Source organism: Epinephelus fuscoguttatus, linkage group LG11 (genome assembly GCF_011397635.1).
Source record: "Epinephelus fuscoguttatus linkage group LG11, E.fuscoguttatus.final_Chr_v1".
Classification (NCBI taxonomy): Eukaryota; Metazoa; Chordata; class Actinopteri; order Perciformes; family Serranidae; genus Epinephelus; species Epinephelus fuscoguttatus.
Genome location: NC_064762.1, coordinates 10,105,710 through 10,129,187, shown reverse-complemented (window position 1 = coordinate 10,129,187; position 23,478 = coordinate 10,105,710). Strand labels below are relative to the sequence as shown.

At 42.2% G+C, this 23,478-nt stretch overlaps 1 protein-coding gene across 2 annotated transcripts in view; it reads right to left on the bottom strand.

Moving 5' to 3' along the window:
- adgrg6 (adhesion G protein-coupled receptor G6) overlaps positions 1 to 23,478 on the bottom strand; it is a 144,533-nt gene that overhangs the window by 110,597 nt on the left and 10,458 nt on the right. For both annotated transcript variants that reach the window (XM_049590102.1, XM_049590103.1), the window contains exon 2: positions 19,423 to 19,520. In XM_049590102.1, the coding sequence (XP_049446059.1) occupies positions 19,423 to 19,520 (98 nt within the window). The remainder of the gene's footprint in view (positions 1 to 19,422; positions 19,521 to 23,478) is intronic.

Genomic DNA, 23,478 nt, shown 5'->3' with positions numbered 1-23,478 from the left:
ATTAACTGTTTGGTTAGGTAAAAGTAACCGACAAAAGGTTGAAGTAGCATTAGTTAGCTTAAAGTGACGAATAAATGATTGAAATAGTTAACTTATGTAACTGACAGGTGGTTAAAATCGCATTGTTAGGTAAAAGTGATAAATAAATGGTTGAAACAGTTAGCTAACTGACTAACTGTTGAAATATCATTGGTTAGCTTAATGGTTGAAACAGTTAGCTAACTGACTAACTGTGGAAATATCATTGGTTAGCTTAATGGTTGAAACAGTTAGCTAACTGACTAACTGTGGAAATATCATTGGTTAGCTTAATGGTTGAAACAGTTAGCTAAAAGTGACTGATTAATTGTTTAGTTAGGTAAAAGTAACGAACAAAGGGTTGAAATAGCATTAGTTAGCCAAAAGAAATGATTAAACATTTAAATAGTAACTGATAAGCAGTTGAAATAATATAAGTTAGCTAAAAGTGATAAATTAACAGTTGAAATAGTTAACTAAAGTAACTCATGAGCAGTTGAAATAGCATTAGTTTGCTAAGTAATTATTAAATGTTGAAACACCTGAAAGTAACTGACAAATAATTCAAATAGCAATAGTTAGCTAAAAGCAGTTAAAATAGCCTAAGTTAGCTAAAATGGATAAATAAACAGTTGAAATTGTTAACTATAGTAACTGATAAACAGCTGAAATAGCATTAGTGAACTATAAGTAATGGATAGTGGTCGAAAAGGTTAGCTAAACGTAACATAAACGTTTTAGTTAAGTAACTGACAAATGGTTGAAATAGTGCTCGTAAGCTAAAAGCAAAAAATACACTGTTGAAATGTGAGCTAAAAGTAACTGACAAATGATTAAAATGGCATTGGTTAGATATAAGTGATAAATCAACGGTATAAATAGTTAGGTATAGTCTAGTAACTGGTAAGCAGCTGAAATAGCATTCGTTAGCTCAAAGTAATGAATAGACATTGAAACAGCTAAAAGTTACTGATAAACCGTTGAAACATCTGACTGTTTGCACAGTAGCGATCTTTCTGAAATGCTTCTTATAAGAATCAAATCACATATTCCTTTGTGTCTACTATAAAATAAGATGTCCAAGTTTTAATATTTTTTCATGATTACTTACAAAGATAAATTTACATGTTTGGGCTTCTTCCCCGGCACCGGTGGCAGCCATGTTGCTTGTTTACATTTAGACTGCTGCAGTTTGCAAGGCATTCTGGTAATTTTTACTCTATCTCTCCATTTTTAGTCTGCGTCTAAAAACACTCAATTTTTAAGGTTAGGCTCAGTGACCACTACCCTAGAAACAGGACACCGTACACTATGCAGCAGCACTCAGCTCAGAGTGGCAGGGCCGAGGGGGGACTGAGGTTGGCCTCAGTGTGTCACCCACTTTGTGCAGCTTTGTTCAGCGGGACAGCTGAACGAGAGCAGAGAGTGATGAGAGTTGAGGATGAGCCAGCTGCTGCTGCTGCGGCTGAAACGCTGATGAAATGAAGTCTGTTTCCCACACAGAACAGTGAAAGCAGCCCCGACAAGAACCCGACATGTGGGTACAGTTTCTCTGTCAGAGGCAGGACTACTCGTTTACCTCATCTGACAAAGACGGGACACACAGGGCCTTTGTTTCCCCACTGACAAGGGAGACAGGAGGCTGGCTGTGCTGCAGCGTGGCTGCTTTAAAAGAAGCAGCAATCATTAGTAAATTAGTAGAGCGTTAGGGGTGTAGAGAGGTGAAGATTTTATCCCCTCAAAGTAGATTTGGAGAGATGATCTTGGATGGTGCAGCATGGTGAAGCAGCTTGTGTCTCTGAAGCCTGAAATTCACTTGTTAAAGTAAATAAATTCATCTATGTCGTTGAAATTTACTTGGAAGAATTCATTAATGATCCACTTCTTTTGTTTTCAATTTTGTCTTTACACAGATGCAGTAAAACTAATTTTCCATGTTTGCAGTGAGACAGAAAAAGAAAGATAAAAGTGTCCTTCCTGTGATTGATCATCTTCACTGTTCTAATGCAGATACATAAAATTGTTCTCATTTACATATTTTTGTGTCTCTGGTGTCCATAAAGAGGACTCCTAGACACTGCGCTGGCCTGCAGATGTCAGCGAGCTGCTGAGCTGCTGAGCTGCAGGATTTATGCTGCAAACCCAAAGACGTCGGCAGAACAGCTCTGAACTACATTATAAATGTGGCTGCTGAAACGTTTCCAGTGGACATGAATCCATGACCAAGCCAGGGCGCAGCAGGAACATGGCGTGCCGTCGCCGTGTACATTATACTTTGGATTTACACAACTTTAACTCTTGCTAAAGGTTAGGGAACTATTAGGAAATGTTAACTGCCAGTCTGTGAATTCACAAGAACTTCGGTCTCCTGCAAGAACGCCAGACACGCTGAACATCCGTCTCACCTTGACCTCTGCAGCCATTTACGTTCAGAACCAACGTCAGTATTGGACCTGGATCATAGAGTGCAGAGTGCTGGCTGGAGGGAGATCGCCAAGGGGCTGACAGGTTTTGGTAAATGACCATTGCTAATGACAAGCTACTTCCTGTTGGCTATGCTGTCTGTCTTTTCCAGTAAATAACACAATATAAAACGTGTGTTTTCTGTTCAACAAGTACAAACAAGTACTCACACATGTGGTTACGTCTTCAGTCTGATCTCGAGTACACAGCTGACATTTTGTGGCGTGTTTACATGATGGAACAGAAGTGCGTATTTAATGGATTCAGTGAGGACAGAGAGTTCCGATGTCACAATAGTAGATCGCTCAGTTGCTGTTAGAACACGATGTCATTATGTCCCAGTCGAGAGCAGCTGCTGAGTCAAGTGTGACTAGATCTAGTGGTTAAATTTTGGTACACCAGTCCAGTCTCTGGCTTCATATCAGCCCCAGTTAAAACACCACTGACATTTCGTTTCATACGTGACATGAACTGAGGGCACCTCAGTGAAAGTCTGTGTGTATTTGAGCCATCCACCCCCCGTCCCCCCCTACCCCCCGCCTCCCTCCCTCCCTGGCGCCCTACGAGGACTTTCATGCTCTTCATACTATGTCATTTGCTGTCAGCATCAAATATTGCAATGGATGACTTTATGGAATTAGTTAAAACCCCCTTGCCCTCATACTACTGCCAAAGAGTGCCTTAGGCGTCGGTATCACACACTGAGGGGTGTGTCAAAGCGTTGGTATTTGATCACCTGGGAATGAGAACAGGCTGAATTATCCTGTGGGGCATTAAAGGCTCTGAACTGTCTGTGTTTGATATCTGAGTCTTATGTTCATGTTCATGGAAGTTATCAATTCCTGACTTGTGCTGTTCACATCAACAACCAAGTTTTAAGAAAGCTCAGATATATCAAGTCATACAACTGTCTTCAGTTTTACAATGTCTCTACCATCATCTCTATCAGCCCTCCATATGACGTAAACCAACCCCTCGCCAACAGCATGCAGGATTACTGAAGGCTGCAACTCTCCTGTGACCCTGAACAGGATCAGTAGGAATAAAGAACAGCTGCATGGATGCTTTCTTTATCTCTCTGCTTCACAATCATACACACAGTATGTTTCCAGTCACAGTTCCAGCTGGACGAGGACATTTAACTGGACTACTGTCCTTGTCCCAGTATACAAACACGGGAGGGGAATCCATTTATTGAGCCAAATATGTGCGACTCCTCTACGATAGGTGGCGATACGCCCCCTTTCAGCTTGTTCGTATTGGACTCTTTTCCTGTTGACCTATTACGTCACAGACCAAACAATGGACAAACAAGTTAGCTACAGTTAGCTAGCAGCTAACTGGTACCATGGTGGACAACTTTACAGCTCTGTAAATTTGGTCCGTCCAAAAAGTCAAGGCTCTGGATGTAGATTTCTCCATTTTGTTACCGGCTTCTTCTTCTCTTACACATTTAATGCTATTGGATTTCTGTGTCAAAGCCCGGGGTGGAAACTGTGGAGCATGCTCAGAGCGCCTGGGCCAGTTTGGGTCTGATTGACTGATACTGACTGGCAAAGTTCCCGCTGATCTAAGCCCAGCGAAATATTTAGTCCAAACAAGTTATGACATCCATAGGTATCCAAATATATACATTTTATATTCATAAATCATATAATCCATAATTTCTCCTTATCTGTGTAAACAAACTGACTGGCATATCTGAAAATGGAGGCGAACTCCTGACCTTTACATTGACACCTCACTTGAGCCAATAGCTGTGCATCTTTAGACAGACCAAATGTACAGAGCTGTAAAGTTGTCCACCATGGTACCAGTTAGCTGCTAGCTATCCGTAGCTAACTTGTTTGTCCATTGTTTGGTCTGTGACATAATAGGTCAACAGGATAAAGGTCGAATACTAATAAGCTGAAAGGGGGCGTATCTCCACCGATGAGTAAACCACTTAAACAGCAACTAGTAAAGCCGTTATTTTACATATCATTATCATCAAAAAACCCCTTAAGGGAGCCTGCGGACAGACCATCAGATTTCTAATTAACAAAGGTTAAAGAAACGTTGCACACGGTTGAAATCTTTCCAAAACCACAGAGAACAACCCAGACACAATTTAACAAGCTCAGAATAATCAGAGTACCATTTATTTCCTTTAAGTTCTGACCTTTTGACTTGCATAAAGCTCCAATCTCTTCCTGTTCGGACAGTTATTCGGGGATCTTTCATTTTTAATACAAGTGAAAAAGAAAAGTAGAAAAGTAAAGTTTTAAGTGGTTCTCAGTTTCGCATTTCGCTGTTCAGAAACTACTCAAGTGGTCATGACCCGTCGACATGACCCGACAGCCTGGTTCGTCCCTGATATCCAAATCTTACATGAGCTTTTGAGGGATTTACACGACGTCTTATCAGGGGAAACTTCTAATTATATTCAGTATGATGATATTCAGCAAAAATTATACCACAAAGTAAGAGAGTAAAGGCCATCGCAGAACTTTCTTATGACCCTGAACTGAAGAAGTACGATAAAGAAGTGCCAGGATACAAGCGCTGAGCAGAAAAGGTAGAAAGGGTTTTTCAAATACTTAAACTTTGTCTCTTTTTTTACATCAGATGTGACACGGAGCAGCTATCAGTATGCTGCTGGCATTTCACTGTGACTGAAGGAGCTCAGTGATACCTCAGCTGATAACTGGGATTCTTCAGCAACACTAAAAATACCCTCTCAGTCTCTTTCAGACACTAATCCTGCAGATTAGTCGGCTTCCATCAACCTGCCCTTCTCTCTTTTCACCTCTCCGTCCTTTCTAGCATTTCTCTCACATTTTTTCTCCTGCATTCCTCTCTCCTCCCTCGTTCATTCCTCTTTCTCCTTTGGCTCTTTGTTGTTATCTCTCCGCTGCTTTCTTTCTTCGTCCCTTCCTTTGCTTTCCTTCCTGCCAGCCAAGCACAGTTTTATCCGCATAGTGTTCGACTTGTTTCTGCCAAGTTAAAGTACAACAGCCTCCTGTACCTGATGAAATGTAAGAATGTCTTTGTGGTCGATGTCTGTCTGCAGAACAAAGAAATCTGATTCAAGCTTTGTGAAAATTAAACCTACTAAAGAAACCGCTGGGTTCTTCGAATTACAACCAAGAAAAAAACCTCAAAGGTTGTTTGAAGATTGTCTTAACAAACTGACATGGTCTCGTTTCAAGAAAGTCTTTAAGGATATTTTCTCTGTAGACAATTTCCACTGCATGGTTCGGCTCAACTCAACTCACTTTTGGGACCAGGTCCTTTTCTCTGTTTTGTTTCCCACTGCAGGTAGTGCCCCCCCTCAGCGAATTACCAAAGTGACATCGCCTGAAACTGCTAAGACTTCATCTTCAATGCCCATCGCTGAACCCTGTCATCACAGGAGAGGAGCCCCTGCATTTCGTTTCTCACTCTGAAGTCGTCGAAGCTGACTCTTGGTCTGTGATTTCTGGTGTCACACACTGAGGAAAAAAGCATCACATCGGTCAGAAAAAAATGTGGCCAGGCAACAACTAAAGTTTAGGCAGCAGAAGTCCGAGTAGGGGTAGAGTAAGGTCTGCAGTGCTCATGGGCTCAGTGTTCGTCACAGATTTTTTTTTAACTTTTATTTTACAGACCAAAGGCCAAAGTCTGCTCAAAGTGCCTGTGCTGTCAGACAACGTGGACGTGTCTGTTCTGACTGGAAGGTGGAATGAAAAGCTGGCCCCTCTGATGAGCTCAGCTGCAGCAAAACTTCATGACAAGTTTAAATGAGGTGACATATTTGTTACTGAGCGGCTCAGAGGAAGGAGCTGAACTCTCCGTCTGTCTCCAGGTCTGTCTCCAGGTGAATGCTGACTCACTGTCACAGGTGTTTCTACTCCTCCCTGCTCCTCTTGTCTTTCACTAGGAGATAATTGAGAGCGGCATCCGAAGGGGGGAGGAGGGGAGAGGGAAGGAGAGGAATGATCGAGGAGGAGGAGGAGAAAAAGCACTAGACTAATGCCTGCTGCACTGTTCAATCTTTGTGACTAGTCTCTCATTACGTGCAGCACTTTTATTCACCATCCAGGTCAAAGAGAATCACACTGTCACATGTCTCTCCAGCTGTTCGTTGACTGAAGTTATTTGGTTACACCCGCTGGTTTGAGACGCAGAGAGAAAATGACCCAAACACACGCAAGTTAAACACAAAGCAGCAGAGCACTGTGCTTTCTATCAGCCGTCTACGTCACAGAGTGTGTGTGAAAGGAGGAACTGCTTCATTTAATAGAGGAGAGGAGAACAGTGAGATGACAACCTGTTGGTCAGACTGTACAAACAAAGACTGTGGATCCTCATCATGTGTTCACACTTCTGAAGGCTTTAAAGTGTTATAGTTTCATTCACTTCATTTCAATGACAGTCTGTCCGTTTGTGCTACCTAGCTTAGCACAAAGACTGGAAACGAGGGGGAAATGCTAACTGAGCTCTAAACTTCTTAAACTCACTGATTAACACGTTACATGTTGTTTGTTAAAAATAAGTTTTGGTCAGTGTTCGTTTTACAGCTATTTAGGTGTTAGTTTCAGTCTTCAGACAAAAATATTTATTACAGTAGTTTAATACATTTTAGTCATTTTTATCCTTCATAGTTTTAGCTGACTTTTAGTCATGATGTTTTCTATCTGTGTTTTCTCTTTAAACTAATCCAGTGAGGCTAATTCATGAATCAGAAATTACAATCAAGGTGACAGGTTGTATAAAAATTTCATTCAGACAATTCCAAATAATTTCTGCACACTTACAAACTGTCAGTAGAGGTCACAGCGCTCCAGTAAAAATGCCAGGTGCCTGGAGCGCAGAGCAACGTGCATAGCAACATAAAACAGCGAGCAAAAACCTTCATTCTCATTAAAAACTAATACAAAATGCTGCCGTGATCAGGGCCTCGGAGCCAATACGTCCTCACTGCGACCTCGTCACATGTCCACGTTTGCTCATGGACTTTCCACGTCCACATGACGTCCAAGGTACCCTGGGTGTGTTGGTTGTTGATGTTCTGGGACGCCGTGTCAACTTCAGCCTGTTACATGCATTGTCTGTTTTCAAAATACACTTATGTTTTCACAGGGAATGTACAGTTTGCATACAGTCTCTTTCAAAATAAAAGCACTACGTCAGTACAACACTGTGAATTGACGTTTTTTCCTTCAAAAACACACACACGGTTAGGTTTAGGAAAAAAGAACAGGGTTTGGCTTTAAAATCTTCCAGGAAGTGAACACTGGCCTCCTGGGTGAAAGTTGGTGGTTGTTGGACCCATCCACCATCACTCCCACCCATCCTACTAGGACTTCTGCCACCTTAACTTTTGTTGTTGTCCCACTACATTTCCCCTGACACTGCTGGGCACCATAAAACAATAACAGTGACCAGTTGTGTATCATGCCGTCGTGAAAGGACAGCTTTTTCGTCAGTGTCTGACCCCACAAGTCACTGACTAAGCGCCAGTTTTCGATGACTTCGGAGTGAGACCTTGTTGTGAGAACACAAGCGAAACTGTACATAACTTTACACGAGTTAAAGTGATGAAGACGAGAAAGACAAAAAAACAAGTTAAGAAACATAACGACCAAACTGAGAAAAAAAATGAGCAAAAGAAAGCAAAGACATGACAAGAAGAAGAGCGCTGAGGGGAGGACAGCAGTCTGGCTCAAAATCTGATGGTCCTCAGCACACGCCCACATAATGTTATGAAATATGTATCACCAGACACCACCCCCGCTCTCTGATGGAGGGGGGAGGACGACTGACAGGATTGTTTTGGTGATTGCAATATGAATTAAATGTCACTTCATCATAAAATGTGGCGCCGCAGACCTGATTTTAATCATTAGCTGTTGACAAGAGTCTCACACAATATTCTGTGTGTGTCGCTCTGAATCAGCTTCAATCTCTCTGTGTGTATGAAAAGCCCCAAAACATCCACCTCTCTCTGTTTTCCTCTTTATCCACACTAATCCTACTCTTTCCATCTCTCTCCAAACCACCTTCAGTCTCTCAGCTCTGCAGCTTAATTGAATTTACTTTAAAGTGTCCAGAGACCAGCGCTGCCAAACATCAAGATAAAAGAGCAGAAATCATCTAACGCTCAGTTAATCAGTTCCCTCACTGTTTGTGAGTCTGCTTCTTCTTACACACTTCACACTTTGTCAAAAATCTCCCTCCGTCTTGTTTTCTGACAAAAAAATTCAGATGTAATTATTTTATATGTGATGAAAATAATTTTTCTCAGTCCTCGTTGGCATCCAGCCCAGACACCTGAAAAAACAGATTGAACATTTCTGCAAACCACAAATACGTCACATTTGTATGTGTCAAACTAAGATCAAGATTTTGTAAGTGCCGTAGTGTATGAGCTGAGTTTGTCGTGGATGGTGCGACACCTTGGTGACACACCTGCCAAGCTGCAGACCACTGCAGACACCAACGAACAATGAGACCAGTTAAGTTTTAGTGACTTGACACTGTGTTTCCAGCAGGAGGTAGTGCCACAAAAAGTGGCTGTTGTTTACTGACACATTGCTGTGTTTCCTGTCAGGACTGTTCCCCCAAAACTAAGTTGTTGGTTTTTTTAGCTAAAACGTGATCTTTTCCGAACCATAACCAGTGGCGGCTGAAGCACCTGAACGCCACGCCTGAGTAAAAGAACAGACATCTCAGAAGAAAATAACTCTAGTAGAAGTTAAAGTTCCCTCTTAGAATTCTACTCAAGTAAAAGTATCTGATACTTAGTGTATTTAAATATCAAATGTACTCAAGTACTGAAAGTACAAGCTGGCAATAAAAAAGCAAGAGGTCAGAATTCTGATGATTATAAAGTCTATGTCTTCCTTACATTTCAGCTTGATTTCACTCTGAAGTTGGCGAAATCCAGTGCAGGCATCAATCACTGCCAAATAAAGCTGTCCTTTCTAGGGATGCACCAAATATTTGGTAACCGAATATATTCGGCCGAATATTGCAAAAAAACCACACATTCGGTATTCGGTGGAATAAGTTAAAAGCAAGGCCAAATAATAGCGGTGTGTTTTGATAACGCAATCAAACAGCGTGCCGTGACGGGCTGAGTAAAATGTCGGCAGTGTGGCGATCCGTCCGTCACCACACTCACATTTCCGACTAAAAATAGTTTTGAGCAAGCAAAATAGGCTTAAATCATTCAGCACGCTGTGCGAGCAGCCTACAGATTTCAACCAGCAGCAGAAACGAAAGGCGAATCCCACCGGTTGTGGGTTGAACGGGGGTCACAGACACAGACAGTAATGTATTCCTGTCAAATACAGCGGCCATCGGCTTATCGGCAACGGATAAGTTGGCTCCCATAATATCCTCTTCTTGGCGTGTGAACTACCCTGAAGTACCTGAACAGCTGAGCCAGCCGAACACAGGTATGTGACGTGTTCACGGCCCCCAAACCTCACCGCACTTTAGGGACTGTTCTTAACTTATGAAGGGACTTGCAGGGGAGGAGGGTGGCTGGTTGATTTTTATTTTATTTATTTATTTATTTTATTTTGATCCCCCCTATGTTAATCACTTATTGATGCTGTTTTTGAAGTATGAATAAGTCAATAAGTAATTTATTCCATTGAAATATCATTGATGTATTATAGAAAAGTGATTTATCTTTTCATAAATGACAAAAGGCACATCTGCCTCATTTTTGCCATGGTATTGTGATACTACTCAGAACCATGATATTTTCATTGGTATCGTACAGTGGGATCCAATTTTGGTACCGTGACAACACTAATCTGGAGGGGGTTCATCTGCAAAAACTAATGAAAAACTAAACAACGGCATTCGGTATTCAGCCAAGCGTTTAATATTATTCCGCTTCGGCCACAAATTTTCATTTCGGTGCATCCCTAGTCCTTTCAAGTCGGCTTGATACGTGTCTGGTTGCTGATATTAACAGCACACAGCGGCAGTGGGGGAAATGCAGTAGAACAACTAAAGTTAAGGTGGCGGAAGTCCCGGAGTGGCAGGAGGGGTGGTGGATGGGTCCAACAACCACCAACTTTCACCCAGGAGGCCGGTGTTCACTTCCTGTAAGATTGTAAAGCCAAACCCTGTTTTTTTTTTCCTCAACCTAACCACGTGTGTTTGATGTTGAAGGAAACAGGCATCCCAGAACATCAACAACCAACGCACCCAGGGTACCTTGAACGTCCATGTCCAAATGTCGATATGGTCCCTTGTTTCCCTATTTTGTAGTAACAGAGATGCTTAGCAGAAATATATCGGAGAAAAAGTCAAAGTTGACAGAAATGTAAAACTTAAAGTAAAGTACAGATACTCCCGGCGTAAGCACCATTTATCAGTAATATGTTTGTTTTATTGTTGGACAGTACGACTTGCTACAGTACAGAAGGAAATATATTTCAGTGTCATGGTGAAGAGGTTGTTAAATATGTGATATTGCTTTCTTCCTGTGTATTTTGACATCTGCAAATCTTTATTGTGGTCCTGTGTGGCTACTGTGCATATGTGACAAATGAACAGGAAGTGAAGCTTTTATTGTGAAATGTTTAGTTTGAGTTAACAAGCCAGAAATGGCCGAAATGTACGAATGTAATGTATCTGTGGTTTGCAGAAATGCTCATGCTTGAAGACCTCATGGGAAACTGTTGAGCCTTACACTGACACTCTCTGTGGTCTGAGTGGAATCAGTATAATCAAGATTAATCAGTTGTGTTGATGTCATCAGTCTATGAATAATGAATTATAGTTGCTGATATCTGATAATGTTTATTACAACAGAGACAATAACAGCAAAATAAATTATAACTAAACAACAACACCCATTGGTAAATGTGCGTTGAACTTGGTGAGAATATCATAAACAGGGGCTGAGGGAGCTCAGCTTTCACAGACGGAGAGAGGAAAGAGTCACAGCTGGACGACATGAGGAGAAAACTCTGGATAAATCCTCAGAAATACATCTGAAACATTTCTGGGTCACTCCATGGAAACTGGTCAGATTGGACTTCGGAAGATTTTTAAACAGAACCAAATGTACAATTTGTATTTGACAGCATGAAGAAAACATTAGGTCTGCAATAAAACATATTTTCCAAGTTCAGGTATATTTTTTAACCCCTTATATCCAGGTATCAGTCTGTGATGTGGAGGAAAGGTTCAAAGTAATGTGGCAGAAAGTTTCTCCGAACTCCTTTTTCCACCAACATGGAACTGGTTCCTTTTTGGTCTTTGCACCTAATTTCAACCAAAAATAAACTGTTTCAGAAGCCAAAATATATATAAATAAGTATATAAATAGCAGGTTTTCCTTGACCTGAAGTGTGAACTGTGACAACATCAGTGGGCGTGTCATATATCAACTGAGGAAGCAGGATGGAGTTTTATTTATTATTTTATTTTATTTTATAGTTTATAGTTTATTTTATTTATTTTATTAGAGGCCGTACACATGCTGCGTTTTTTGTGCCCTCAAACTCATTGTTTTGAATGCATCAGAGCAATGTCCTCACGGTGTGCACATATTCCCAAGCACCTATTTTACAGGGTGCAATGCTGCGTGCATAGAATGTCATGTGACATGGACCAACCAACCACAGCCGACAGATATCTTTCCTTCTTCAGTAAATATCAGTGTGTGATAAATATGGGGGGGGAAGTTGATCATGTTAGTGCAGAGCTGCCAGAGCGTCACATCTGTCCCACAGACACCATTTTTGGCCTAATACACACTTACAAAACCACGTCTGGGAGAAGATCAGCTCTGCACTCAGGTAAATTTGAGGTAAATAGTTGCACTGCCACCGGGTTGTATTGATCCAGGTTCTGGATGCAGCTCCTGGGTTCTGCCATCTTGGTTTTACTGCTGTTTGTGTCTGACATAGGCTAAACCACATGGACGTTTGATGAGATAAATTATCGTCCGTGTGGAGATAAAGTGCCTCTTACCATCACTGTTGATTGTCAACTGTTTACCCACCCTGAGTGGTTTAGATGGTTAACCACACCTGCCATCATGGAGCTTGTCAGCCTGTTGGTGTGCTTGACATATAAATATAGGTGTGGTTTCAACTTTTCATCAAGACCCAAATAGGATCAAAACACAGTCTTCAGTAATGTTGTGTGGCATGGAGTAAGTGTACAGGTATTACTCTGTTCCTCAGGAGACACTGTTTGATAGCCTTGCACTGACGTGATGTGCTTATAATTATTCTCCCTCTAGTGATGTCACCGTCATGCTGTTCTATCGGACTGTGGTCTTTGTTTTTCTGTGTCATCCATAAGGCGTGTTTGTCTTCCATCAACCTTCTGCCTGAGTCCATGTGAGTGTAGCATTATATATGCACACAAATATGCCAAAAAAGATCCACTGACAACCTTTAGACGTCTTTAGTTTAGTTATATCAGCTGTCCAGATTATAAAGCTCAACTTCGAACTAGAATAGAATGACTTTTCACCGTCTTCCACCAAAATTTAATCAGTTTATTGTTGAGTCCAAGTGGATGTATGTGCCAAATTTGAGGCAGTTCCCTCAAGAAGTTTTTGAAATATCATGTTCACAAAAATGAGGTGGACACAAGGTCACAGTGATCTTGACCTTCGACAACCAAAGTCTAATAAGGTCAAGTGGATGTTTGAACCAAATTTAAAGACATTCCCCCTTGGGGCTCTTGAGATATCATGTTAACAAGAATCAGACAGACAAGGTCACAGTGACCTTTGATCACCAACATCTAATCAGTTCATTGTTGAGTCCAAATAGACGTTCGTGCCAAATTTGTAAAAACTCCCTCAAGGCCTTCAGGACGTATTGTGTTCACAAGAGTAAGACGGATGCGTGATTGCAGAAAATGTGTTAAATATGTGGTATATGTAGGAATTTGGGTGCACTGCTTTTTGTAGGAAAACATACAAAAAGAGCTTGATGTTTGTGCCAAATTTGAGGTAATTCCCCAAAGGTGTTCCTGAGAGATTGCATTCACGAAAATGAAGCAGACCCACGGTCACAGACACCTTGACCTTTGACTACCAAATTCGAATCAATTCTTTGTTGAGACTAAGTGGACATTTGAGCCACATTTGAAGAAATTCCCTCGAGGTGTTCTCGACATATCGCACTGACGAGGTACAAACAAGGTCACAGTGGCCTTGACCTTTCACCTTCTACCACCAAAGTTTAATCAGTTTATGGTTGCAATGTATTCTCATAGAATGGTCCATATACTATCCTACGAATCTGTACCCCACAAATGACGTTACGAGTTCAGTGTTAAGTCCAAGTGAACGCTTGTGCCAAAACTGAATCATAAGTGCTTTACTATAGGCAACTGAACTTGCTTGAGTTTCTTGACATATTGCCAAATTTTAAGAAATTCCCTCTGGACGTTATTGAGAATAGGACAGACAGACAACCTGAACACAGGCTATCACCGTCATGGAAGCATAAAAACAGAAATCTGAACATACACTGTGCCGACCTGCAGCTCTCCTTCTTCACTGTTACAATCTGAAGCTCATTAAATGATATTTCATCTGTTTACAGGCAGAAATCACGAGGTTCACATGGAGCCAGTAAATATAAGACGAGAGCTTAATGACCAGACCACACGTTCACACTTACACTGTGGGATCAGACTGAATCTGTACGTTCATTTTATTTACCACAGACTACCTTCATCTGTCAGAGCGATCCGACCGCCAACCGTCATCAACACAAATACACACCAGCCACCACACAGGACGGCGCTCTGCGGTCTGAGAGTGGACGAACAGAACGTTCGTATGAAGAGACTGAAGTTCCTGCGTCTCTGTCGTCCTTCACCACTGAGACATTTACAGTTTCCTGTCCTCGTTCTGTTCAGACCTTCAGTTTATCTACTGGTCAGCAGCACACACACATGTGGGCTGTGTTCTCCTCACCAGAAGTGTGTGTGTATGTGTGTGTGAGAGAGAGAGAGTGTGTGCGCTGTGGTTTCGTACTGCTGGGAACTTTACGAGTGTGTGTGAACCGCTTGGTTTGGCCTGAGGCTGCTGGTAGGGTATGGAAAATACATTAAAGACTCTCACACACACACACACACACACACACACACACACACTCTTCTCTCGCTCTCTGTTCGAGTTTTAATTTTTCATTTTAATGAGTTATCGGCTTGAACGTGGAAAAACATCTACAGCCAGTAATGTCTCCGCCTTCTGTCTCTGTCCTCTGTGTCTTATCTAATATACCATGTGGCCAGAAGTATGTGGACACCCAACACATTCTCATTCCAGGTTGAATCGTAACGTCCCCTCTGCGTCTTGTAGGGACACAAAGGCCACAGAGCTAAACGCACTGTGTTCAATGTAAAACGGCTGCAGTCAGGTTTGGGCAACAAAACTACTCGATTACAAAAAAGATCATGTTGTGGGTTAACCCTTTGAACTCTGCTACAGTGATGTCTTCATGCATCTCCGCTGCCCTGGCACCACCACACTTTATCACCATCTTTTGTACCACTTGCATCATAACGTAATGATGTCATTGTAGGCGAACATGATGGCGCAAAAGACAGAACTATCACCTTTCGGCTGCTGCAAAAAAGAGCGCTGTAGGTATTACAGTTCTTATTTTAGATCAATTTTAATCAGGATCATGCAGACAACAATCTCCTGTGGCCATGACGGGACAACACTGTGGCGTCACTGCATGTTTTCACCATCTGTTGGACTGTTTGTAGCAAAACATAATGACATCATCGCAAGCAGACAACCAGAAACTTTTAGATTGATGTTAAAGAGGATCATGGAAGCAACAAGCAGCGGGAGGTCTGTTTTCAGAGGGTTAAAATAAGTCTGTGACGTGATATAAATATGACACCTGAGTGATGTCAGTACACGACTGTACACGAAGTAGCTAACATCACAATAAAACAACACTGACTTTCGGATTCGCACGGGTCATGACCTGCATTCTCCCGACTGAAGGTTTGGTTTTGTTTGACCTGTGCACCGTCCCTCCAACCCGTCCTTTGCAAACATTGCAACTGTGTTAGTTGCTCTCAGCAGCAACTGTTGCCTCAGATGGGTTTACATTGGAGTTAGTTGACAAGTCATTGTGTCTCATATAGACGCTGCTTTCAGCATTGATATCACATGCCGAGAGTCGTGACAAAGCGGCTGCATTTGATGCCTTGGGAGTGAGAATTGGCTGAAACACCCCTGTCCCAAGTTTGTGTTTGTCTCTGAAAGGTTCCACAAAGAAAATGTTCTTTCAGTTTGGTTTAGAAGAACTTCACTAGTCTGCACGGAGTTCTGACCTCAACCATCCGACAGGAGGCAGAGCTGGAAACCAACATCAATGCCGGACCTTGCGTGGAGGAAATGCTCAGGTGTCCACATACAGAGAGACAAACAGCTGGCTCCTTTCAAACCTTTGTCAAAACTTGCAGTCAGGAACCGAATCAGCTTCAGTAATTTAATTAGTGGTTTTTTTGGGGACATGGGGGCAAAACCATGGACCACACTGACACCACTGTGACATCATCAGTATGTCAGCACCACCCTGCCACACACACACACACACACACACACACACACACACACGGTTTAAATTTTCCTGAATGAATGAATAAGCAAACAAACACATATCTGCCCAATTAATGGATGTGATGAATCAAACAAACAATAAATGATCAATCAAAAAAACTACTGAATAAACAAACAAGCAAAGCAACAAAACGAACGACCAATCGAGTGAAAAATTGATTATTTCAACAAATGCAAAATCAATCTATCAGACCTAAAAGTGATCGATTAAACAAACAAACAAACACTCAAGTGATCAAAAATACAAGCTATATGAGTGTATATATGAGTGTCTGATGTAATGGTCATTCACTCAATCGAACAAATGAACACCAAAGAATAAATGATCAATCAATCAATCAATCAAATGACCAACTGGAATATGAGAACAATCCAACGAACAAATGAAGCATCAGAAACAACAGTTAATAAACAGCCTAATAAATAAGTTAATGACTGAATGAACATTTTATCGATCAGCTGATGGAATGACTGAATATGAATCACCCCCAGGTCGTCACCGTGGTGACATGAAATATTAAAACTGGAGGTTTTCTAACACGTTGCTGGACATTTGGATGAGAGACAAACATCAGGGAGAACTTTCAGAGATCAGCAGATATTTGTCACATACCTCCAAATGCAAATTTAAATGTTAATCATAAGAAACTAATTTTGGCATTGCAGTCTTTACATTTAATCACAAAACAAACAAAAAAACTAAATCTACAAATATTAAACTCGACTCGTCACCAACACACTCAGCTGCAGTATTTTTGGATCTATGATGTTAATAAATGTAAAACTGTGACGACAGAAGCTGAAGATGAATTTCTGACAGTGTTTAAAAGAAATGAATCAAAGCGTGATTCCTGCTGGAGATTCAGCGCACCTCCAAAATAAAAGCACTTCACAACACTGACAGAAGAAACCAGATGGAAATTATATCTGACTGCAGGTTTCATGAAATGAGTCGTGACTTTTTCTGCAACATGACGAGCGGTTTTGTTAATGGAAGCACATGACATGAGGAGAGCGAGGCAAGCTCGGTCGCAGGGATGGAAAATATGAGTGGAAAAAAACCCAAAAGACAGCAGTGGGATGAAGCGAAGAGGAAACAAGTGTATGGAAGATGGAAACATGGGAGGAAGAAAAGACACAAATGAAAGATGGAAATCATATAAATCACTGCTGTCAGATGAAAAACGCTGCATCTCTGAGAACTCTGCTGTTCCCATGTTTTCACAAAGGGCTTTTTTAACAGAATGGTTTTCAAGTCGTCAATGAATTTTTCATGAGAGAACCACCGACACAAAACTCAACTCAACTTTCTACTCAAGTCTGAAACACAAGTTTTTCATCTAACAGCAGGAAAACATCATGAAATCATGAAAATTAAACATGAATGACATGAAAATAAAACATGCAAACAGAAATATAACAAAACTATGTTCACATACTCTAACTTTAAAACATCTCAAACTTAAATGAAAGGCAGCACTTCTCTTTTAAGTGCGAGGTAATTCTTAAATTTAATCACCACTCAAAATATTCATATATTTTGTCTTTAAAAGCACAGTTGTAGTCGGAGCATTCAACCTCCTGCATCTCACAGTTGCAATGACATAATTATAATAATCATTACAGGCTCATTGTGGGCCTTTAAAGCCTCGCAGCCACTTTGCTCTCATTCAGAATCAAATTTAATTAGAGTATGAAATGTCTGAGTATCTCTGCAGATAATATGACTGGTGAAAATGGACTTTACTTTACACACTAAAATCATTCTAATAATTCACTCACAGCTCCACTCATCATCTGACTGAAGCCCAGTTTTGTGAAAGGCGTATTTCGTTTTGCAGTTTTGTTGATTTGCTCCCACAGCTGTTTATTTCCTCAGAAATGTTCTCACCATAAATTGTAATTGATTTCTGCGGCACTCGAGTCATTTGTAGCTCTGAGAGACTGTGGGATGGTGATTAATGGGGGTTGGGAGTGTGTGTGTGTGTCTTGTGCAATATGACAAACCACCACCAACACATTAACACTATAGTTGTGAGGACCCTTCTTGTCTGTGCAGGAGCTGTGACAGTTCCCCGACACTGTGGTGGGCGCTGTGGATGAATCTACTGCAGGAACACGGGATGTTTAAAGGTGTGTTTGTTTTCTTCTTCCTGCGGCCTCGTTCGTCACATCTACAGAAATATGCTGGATATCTATGATGGCTGAGAAGTTCTGAATGAACCAAGTCTTTGGACTGTGGGAGGAAGCTGGAGCACCTGGAGGAAACCCACGCTGACACGGGGAGAACATGTGGGAGCACCTGGAGGAAACCCACACTGACACGGGGAGAACATGCAGACTCCACACAGCAGGGCTCCCCACCCTGGGTTCAAAGGAGGAACCCTCTTACTGTGAGGCGACGACACTAACCACTGCCCTGCTCTTGAGATATCATGTTCACAAGAATGGGACAGATGGAAATAACACAAATATAAAAGTTGATTATTATCACCTACACATGTGGAGACCAGAGTTTGTTTGAGAAGATGATTTTTATCACAGTGTGATTGTTCGTCAATGTCTTTATATTTTTTTAAATTTATGAAAAAGGATCAGTGTGTCCACACACAGCTGCAGCTCAGGTTACACTCATCTGACTGACTGTTGGCTAAATGATGTGATGCATAGCTGGCTTCATAACAGCCTGCTGTGAGTACACAAAGATGAATCATATTAATTTAAAACTGGTCGGCCTGTCGCACTGTCAACATCAGTCGACACTCTCTTACGTTGTGACTTTGGCATTTGTGTTGTCTGTTAACACGCTGGTGTTTTTTGAATTTGCAAAGCGTCCTTGATCCGCAATTTGTTTGAAACGTCTCAGCCACCGTAGATTTCTGGTCGTTGATGTGTTTTAGAAAGAGGCTGAGGAGGAAGTGACTGCAGACCAACTGGTGAATGTTTCCAGAACTTTTCATTTATGTCTCCTGAGGGTCACTTCAAGTGTTCAACTGAGACATGTCAGCTCAAAGCTGCAGAACGAGCTGTAATATTAGCAACGTGAAACGCTGGCGTACCCTTAACGTGTGCTAAACTTAAACCTCTCGGTCAGAGTTTGGTTCCAGCTGAAGCTCTGTGTTCGAGGCTCTTCATGTGTGTAAAAGCTGACGCATAAGATGTCGGTGTGATGCAGATTTAATGTAGGTCAGGGGAGAGAAAAGTTTCTGAGTTTCACAGCTGTGAGAGCAACTTGTTTTTAATTTAACTCCTTCAGTCTGATCAGTTAAAGACTGAATCCATCCATCCTGACACTTCCTGTTCTGATGAGAAGCAAAGAGCGAGCTGGATCCTACCGTGTCTGTGCAGACTCATCCACAGCAGCACGACTGGGACAACATGACGGAGCCTCCACCTTCCTCCTCCTCCTCCTCCTCCGCCTGTACAGGACTCCCTGCAGGAACACAGAGGGACATCGGTCAGTAAAACACAGAACAATGTGAACGTTGGTTTTCACAGCAGCCATCGACATACTTTTCATATTGAGACGAGTGTGTGATTTAGCTTGTTGACACTAAAGAGCATCACCGGGACAAACACTGATTCCTAAATACACACACTGACACACACGTGACCACCGCAAAACCTTAAAGGCTCAGCTGTTTAACATCTGTCAGGTTCCTCGACCACTCTGAGGCAAAGAGTTGCACTTTGACATCCAAGCTGATCATTTCTGCAAAAAAATGAATGTTTTTTTTCCAACAAAATCAACACAAACAACAACAACAACCCTCAAACTGCCCCACATGTCCAGAGTGGGGACAGACACAGAAACATCCTACAGATCAGAAAACACTGAACATTAAGCTAAATGCTAATGCTAACACGCTCACACTGATACAAACCACCGTTTAAGACATTTATCTCATAAACAGCTGCCGTTACTGGGGTGACAAAGTTTTGTACGTATGAATCATGTTGATCAGGGTGTGTGTTCTGAATGAAAATATGTCTCTGAGCGTGTGTGTGTTTACGCCTTCAGCTCGGATGCTAATCCCCAGAGAGCCAATCAGATTGCTCCATCAGGTGATGATAATGTTAGGAGACACTTGAGCTGCTAATGAGACGAGTCGTCATAAGTGTGGAAGCTTTCAATGGTTCAAGTTCATTAACAGATCACAACTCAGCACACGGAAACGCTCAGTTTGGCCTCGACACATCGTCCTGCTGTTAATATCACGTTGTTATTGATTATGTTTATTCATCCTGAGTCCTGGAACGTGTAGAGCTGCAACAACTTCTGCATCTGTAACGTAATAAATGTAAAATCTGCCTTCCCACATATACACGCACGTTTACAGTCCAAACACACACACACATCACAGTTATCAATCCTAGGTTACTGTAAACTAGATAGAATAGATAAATAAATAAAACCGAAAATGTTGGTAAAAAATAGCAGAATTTAAAGGTTATTGATCTTGTTTTAAACCCCAGTGTCTGTATCAGCCTGTGAAGACAAGCTCAGTGGGAGAAATCACCGTCCGTGTTTCCATGTTTATTATATCTGGCGGATAAATTTCCATGTGTTTGGTGAAGAATAACAAACTGTGTTTTATCTCAACACATCGTTGCTGTTGCTCAACGCAGCTGCTGAAGTTTGTCTTCTGGGACTCAAAGACCTGAAAACCACCTCTCTTTCACAGAACAGCCTCGGGGGGATTTTAGAGGCCGACGCCCCAAAAACATTCGGAGTTCTGCAGTTTGTCTGAAGACTGGTGAGAGATAACGTGGCCCATAATCCTCCTGTCTGTCTGTCACTGAACAACATGTGTCCATTCTCACAGGTTCTGCTTTCAGTTCCACAGCTCTCCGTCACTTTGGGGACGAGTTACTGAGGCTAAACTCTGGTGCTGCTCAAGACAGCTCAGTATCCCTGGGAGTTAGTGCCAGTACGTCAGAGTGAGACTGGGTTGAATCACGGGACGTTTCACAGAGAGGACATCCCTATAGAGCATGCCAGTAAATCTGGAACTCCGTTAGCACTTTTAGCACTTCCGGTTCTCTCGTCTAAAAGTCAATACGTTTTTTGAATGGGATTTTGGTAAAATGCCTCAAATAAGGTCTGTGGTTAACAAAAGCTTAAGCGGGTTTCAGGTTTTGTTCTACGACATAAAACACGTCAGTAAAAAGTGAATATGAAGCTTTTACGTGTTGTAAAAAAGGCGGTTGCTAACAAGTTGCTCAATAGCTCTACAAACCCTGTCGGGGACAGTAAACGTCATCACCCCCGAACAGGCGAGAGTGCTGGCAGTCCGCCATTACAGCTTCTTATTTAGCTTAAACAGTCCGATTTCCCCATTATACAATGTTTTTAAAATAAAGCGGCCGAAATCAGTTGAAAGCTTAGTGGCGGTGACGTCCAGAGTCATGCAACCGTGGAGTAGTCATGTAGTCTGTTAAAGCCTAACGTTAGCTTTTTACTTCTGGCGATCGCATTTAAGCTTCAAATGCGGTATGAAAGGTGTTCATATGTGAAGATTATCTCACTGAACAAAACCTGTAAGCATCATAAACTTGTGTTAGCCACAGAGCTTATTTTCTGACATAATCCAAAACGCAATGCAAAAATCACATTCACTTTCTCTTCCCGGAACCAGCGCGATGCTAAACTTCCGGGTTTTGACGTCAGCCCTGGCACACTCTATTCGGTGTTCTGCAAATGCATGTCCCTTCAGATGGTGAAAGCCTGATTCAGTCCAACTCAACAAAGGAAGACGGACTTATCAAAAACAGAGTCTCAGTCTGAAAATAAACTGAATAAAACGTCTCAATATCAGCAATGTGTTTCAGAGATGGAGAGAAAACGTTGGTAATATTTCAACCTTCTGCACCCCAGAGCTAAAGGCTCAAGATGATGTAGCCTATGTTAGCAAGAGCCCTAAAATCACAGTGAGTCCTCCGCCTCACTCCCCGCCGCTTCAGACCATCTCGCCAAGAAGAGAGCGGGCAGCACGTCAAGTGCACCCCAGCTCCAGGGGCCGGATAGCCCCGACTCCTCGCCAGATCAGCAAACTTTGTGTTGCTGCCGCCCACTCTCCTCCCGGGGAAACAGTCCACGGCGGTGGGGAACAAGGCGGAGCCACCAGAGCGTAGCTAGCAGCTAATTCTTGTCTCATCTGTGGTCTGCTAAACAGAGAGAGACCTCGAGGTTGAAATAAAGCAGTGCATGGGAAACACCGAGCTACTGTGACGCCTGCACATAACCCTGGTCGTCTGGTGGGAGGGGCTTAGGACTGAGAGGGGAGAGCTGCAGGACCCTGCCTACCCCAGCCTTACTGTACGGCAACAATGGTTAAAAGAAACCATCACTGACTGTACAACGAACAGTGACTTTCTCCTTCTGTGCCTCTACCACATCACGCTGTTGCGTCCTTTTTAAAATGTTATCATTTAATCTGATCCAGCGTTTTGCAGAAGTGACGTCACAACAACCATGACAGGTTCCATGTTACTGCTGCAGTCGCACAGAGAAGGAAAGCCTTCACTTTAACACAACAGAGCAAACAGCGACGTGTTGCCCTGGCGGCAGTTTAACCTACTGATCAGTACGAGCCGCCTCAGCAGGGAGCCGAGATTCACACAAGCTCAGCGTGACAGAAAATAACCTGGAGGAGAGTTGAGTGGAAACAGGAGGAGGAAGCTCACAGCTCTTTAAAGCTTCACATGATGAGGAGCTGCAGGTTAGTGCTTGTTAAGGTCCAGCAGTGGAAATGAGGCTACAAGTGGAAACCAGAGCTCATTAGCACCAGTCTGGTTCCCAGTATAAGGTCACTGTCATGCTTGGCTTCAGTGCTCAGTCCAGAGAAAAGGTACTGAGGACACAGTTTGTTCGTGATGAGGCTGTGATGTGAAGATAAGTCACAGTTTCTACTGTCTGACTGAAACTCTGTGTTTAATGTGACTCCAGCTCAGTGAAGGAAGGATGATGGACGTCTGCTCACCTTCAGCTGTTCACTGTGTTGCCTCGGTGTGTGTGTGTGTGTGTCTGATTACTGACTGATGAGAATTAGGTGTGTGTGCAGACAGGAGCCTGACAGACGGAGGTGGTGATTGGCTCTTCCTTTGTGACATCAGCCAATATATAAAACATACCCTGACATCTTGTGTTGTTGCTTCCAAAACTCTGACACCCACTGAGTGAGTTTCAGCTCCATATTATCAAAGTGCTGTCTGTTTAAAGGTGGTGACATTTTAACGTTTTGTGACGTAAATTTTTTGGCTTTAATTTTATTTTCTGTTGGCTCGTCAAATACTCGCACTTAGTCTGTGGCTTCCAGCGTCAGACATCAACAAAAAAAGCTGTCTCATGTCGGCATGATACACAGCCGGTCGCTGTTATTGTTAATGGC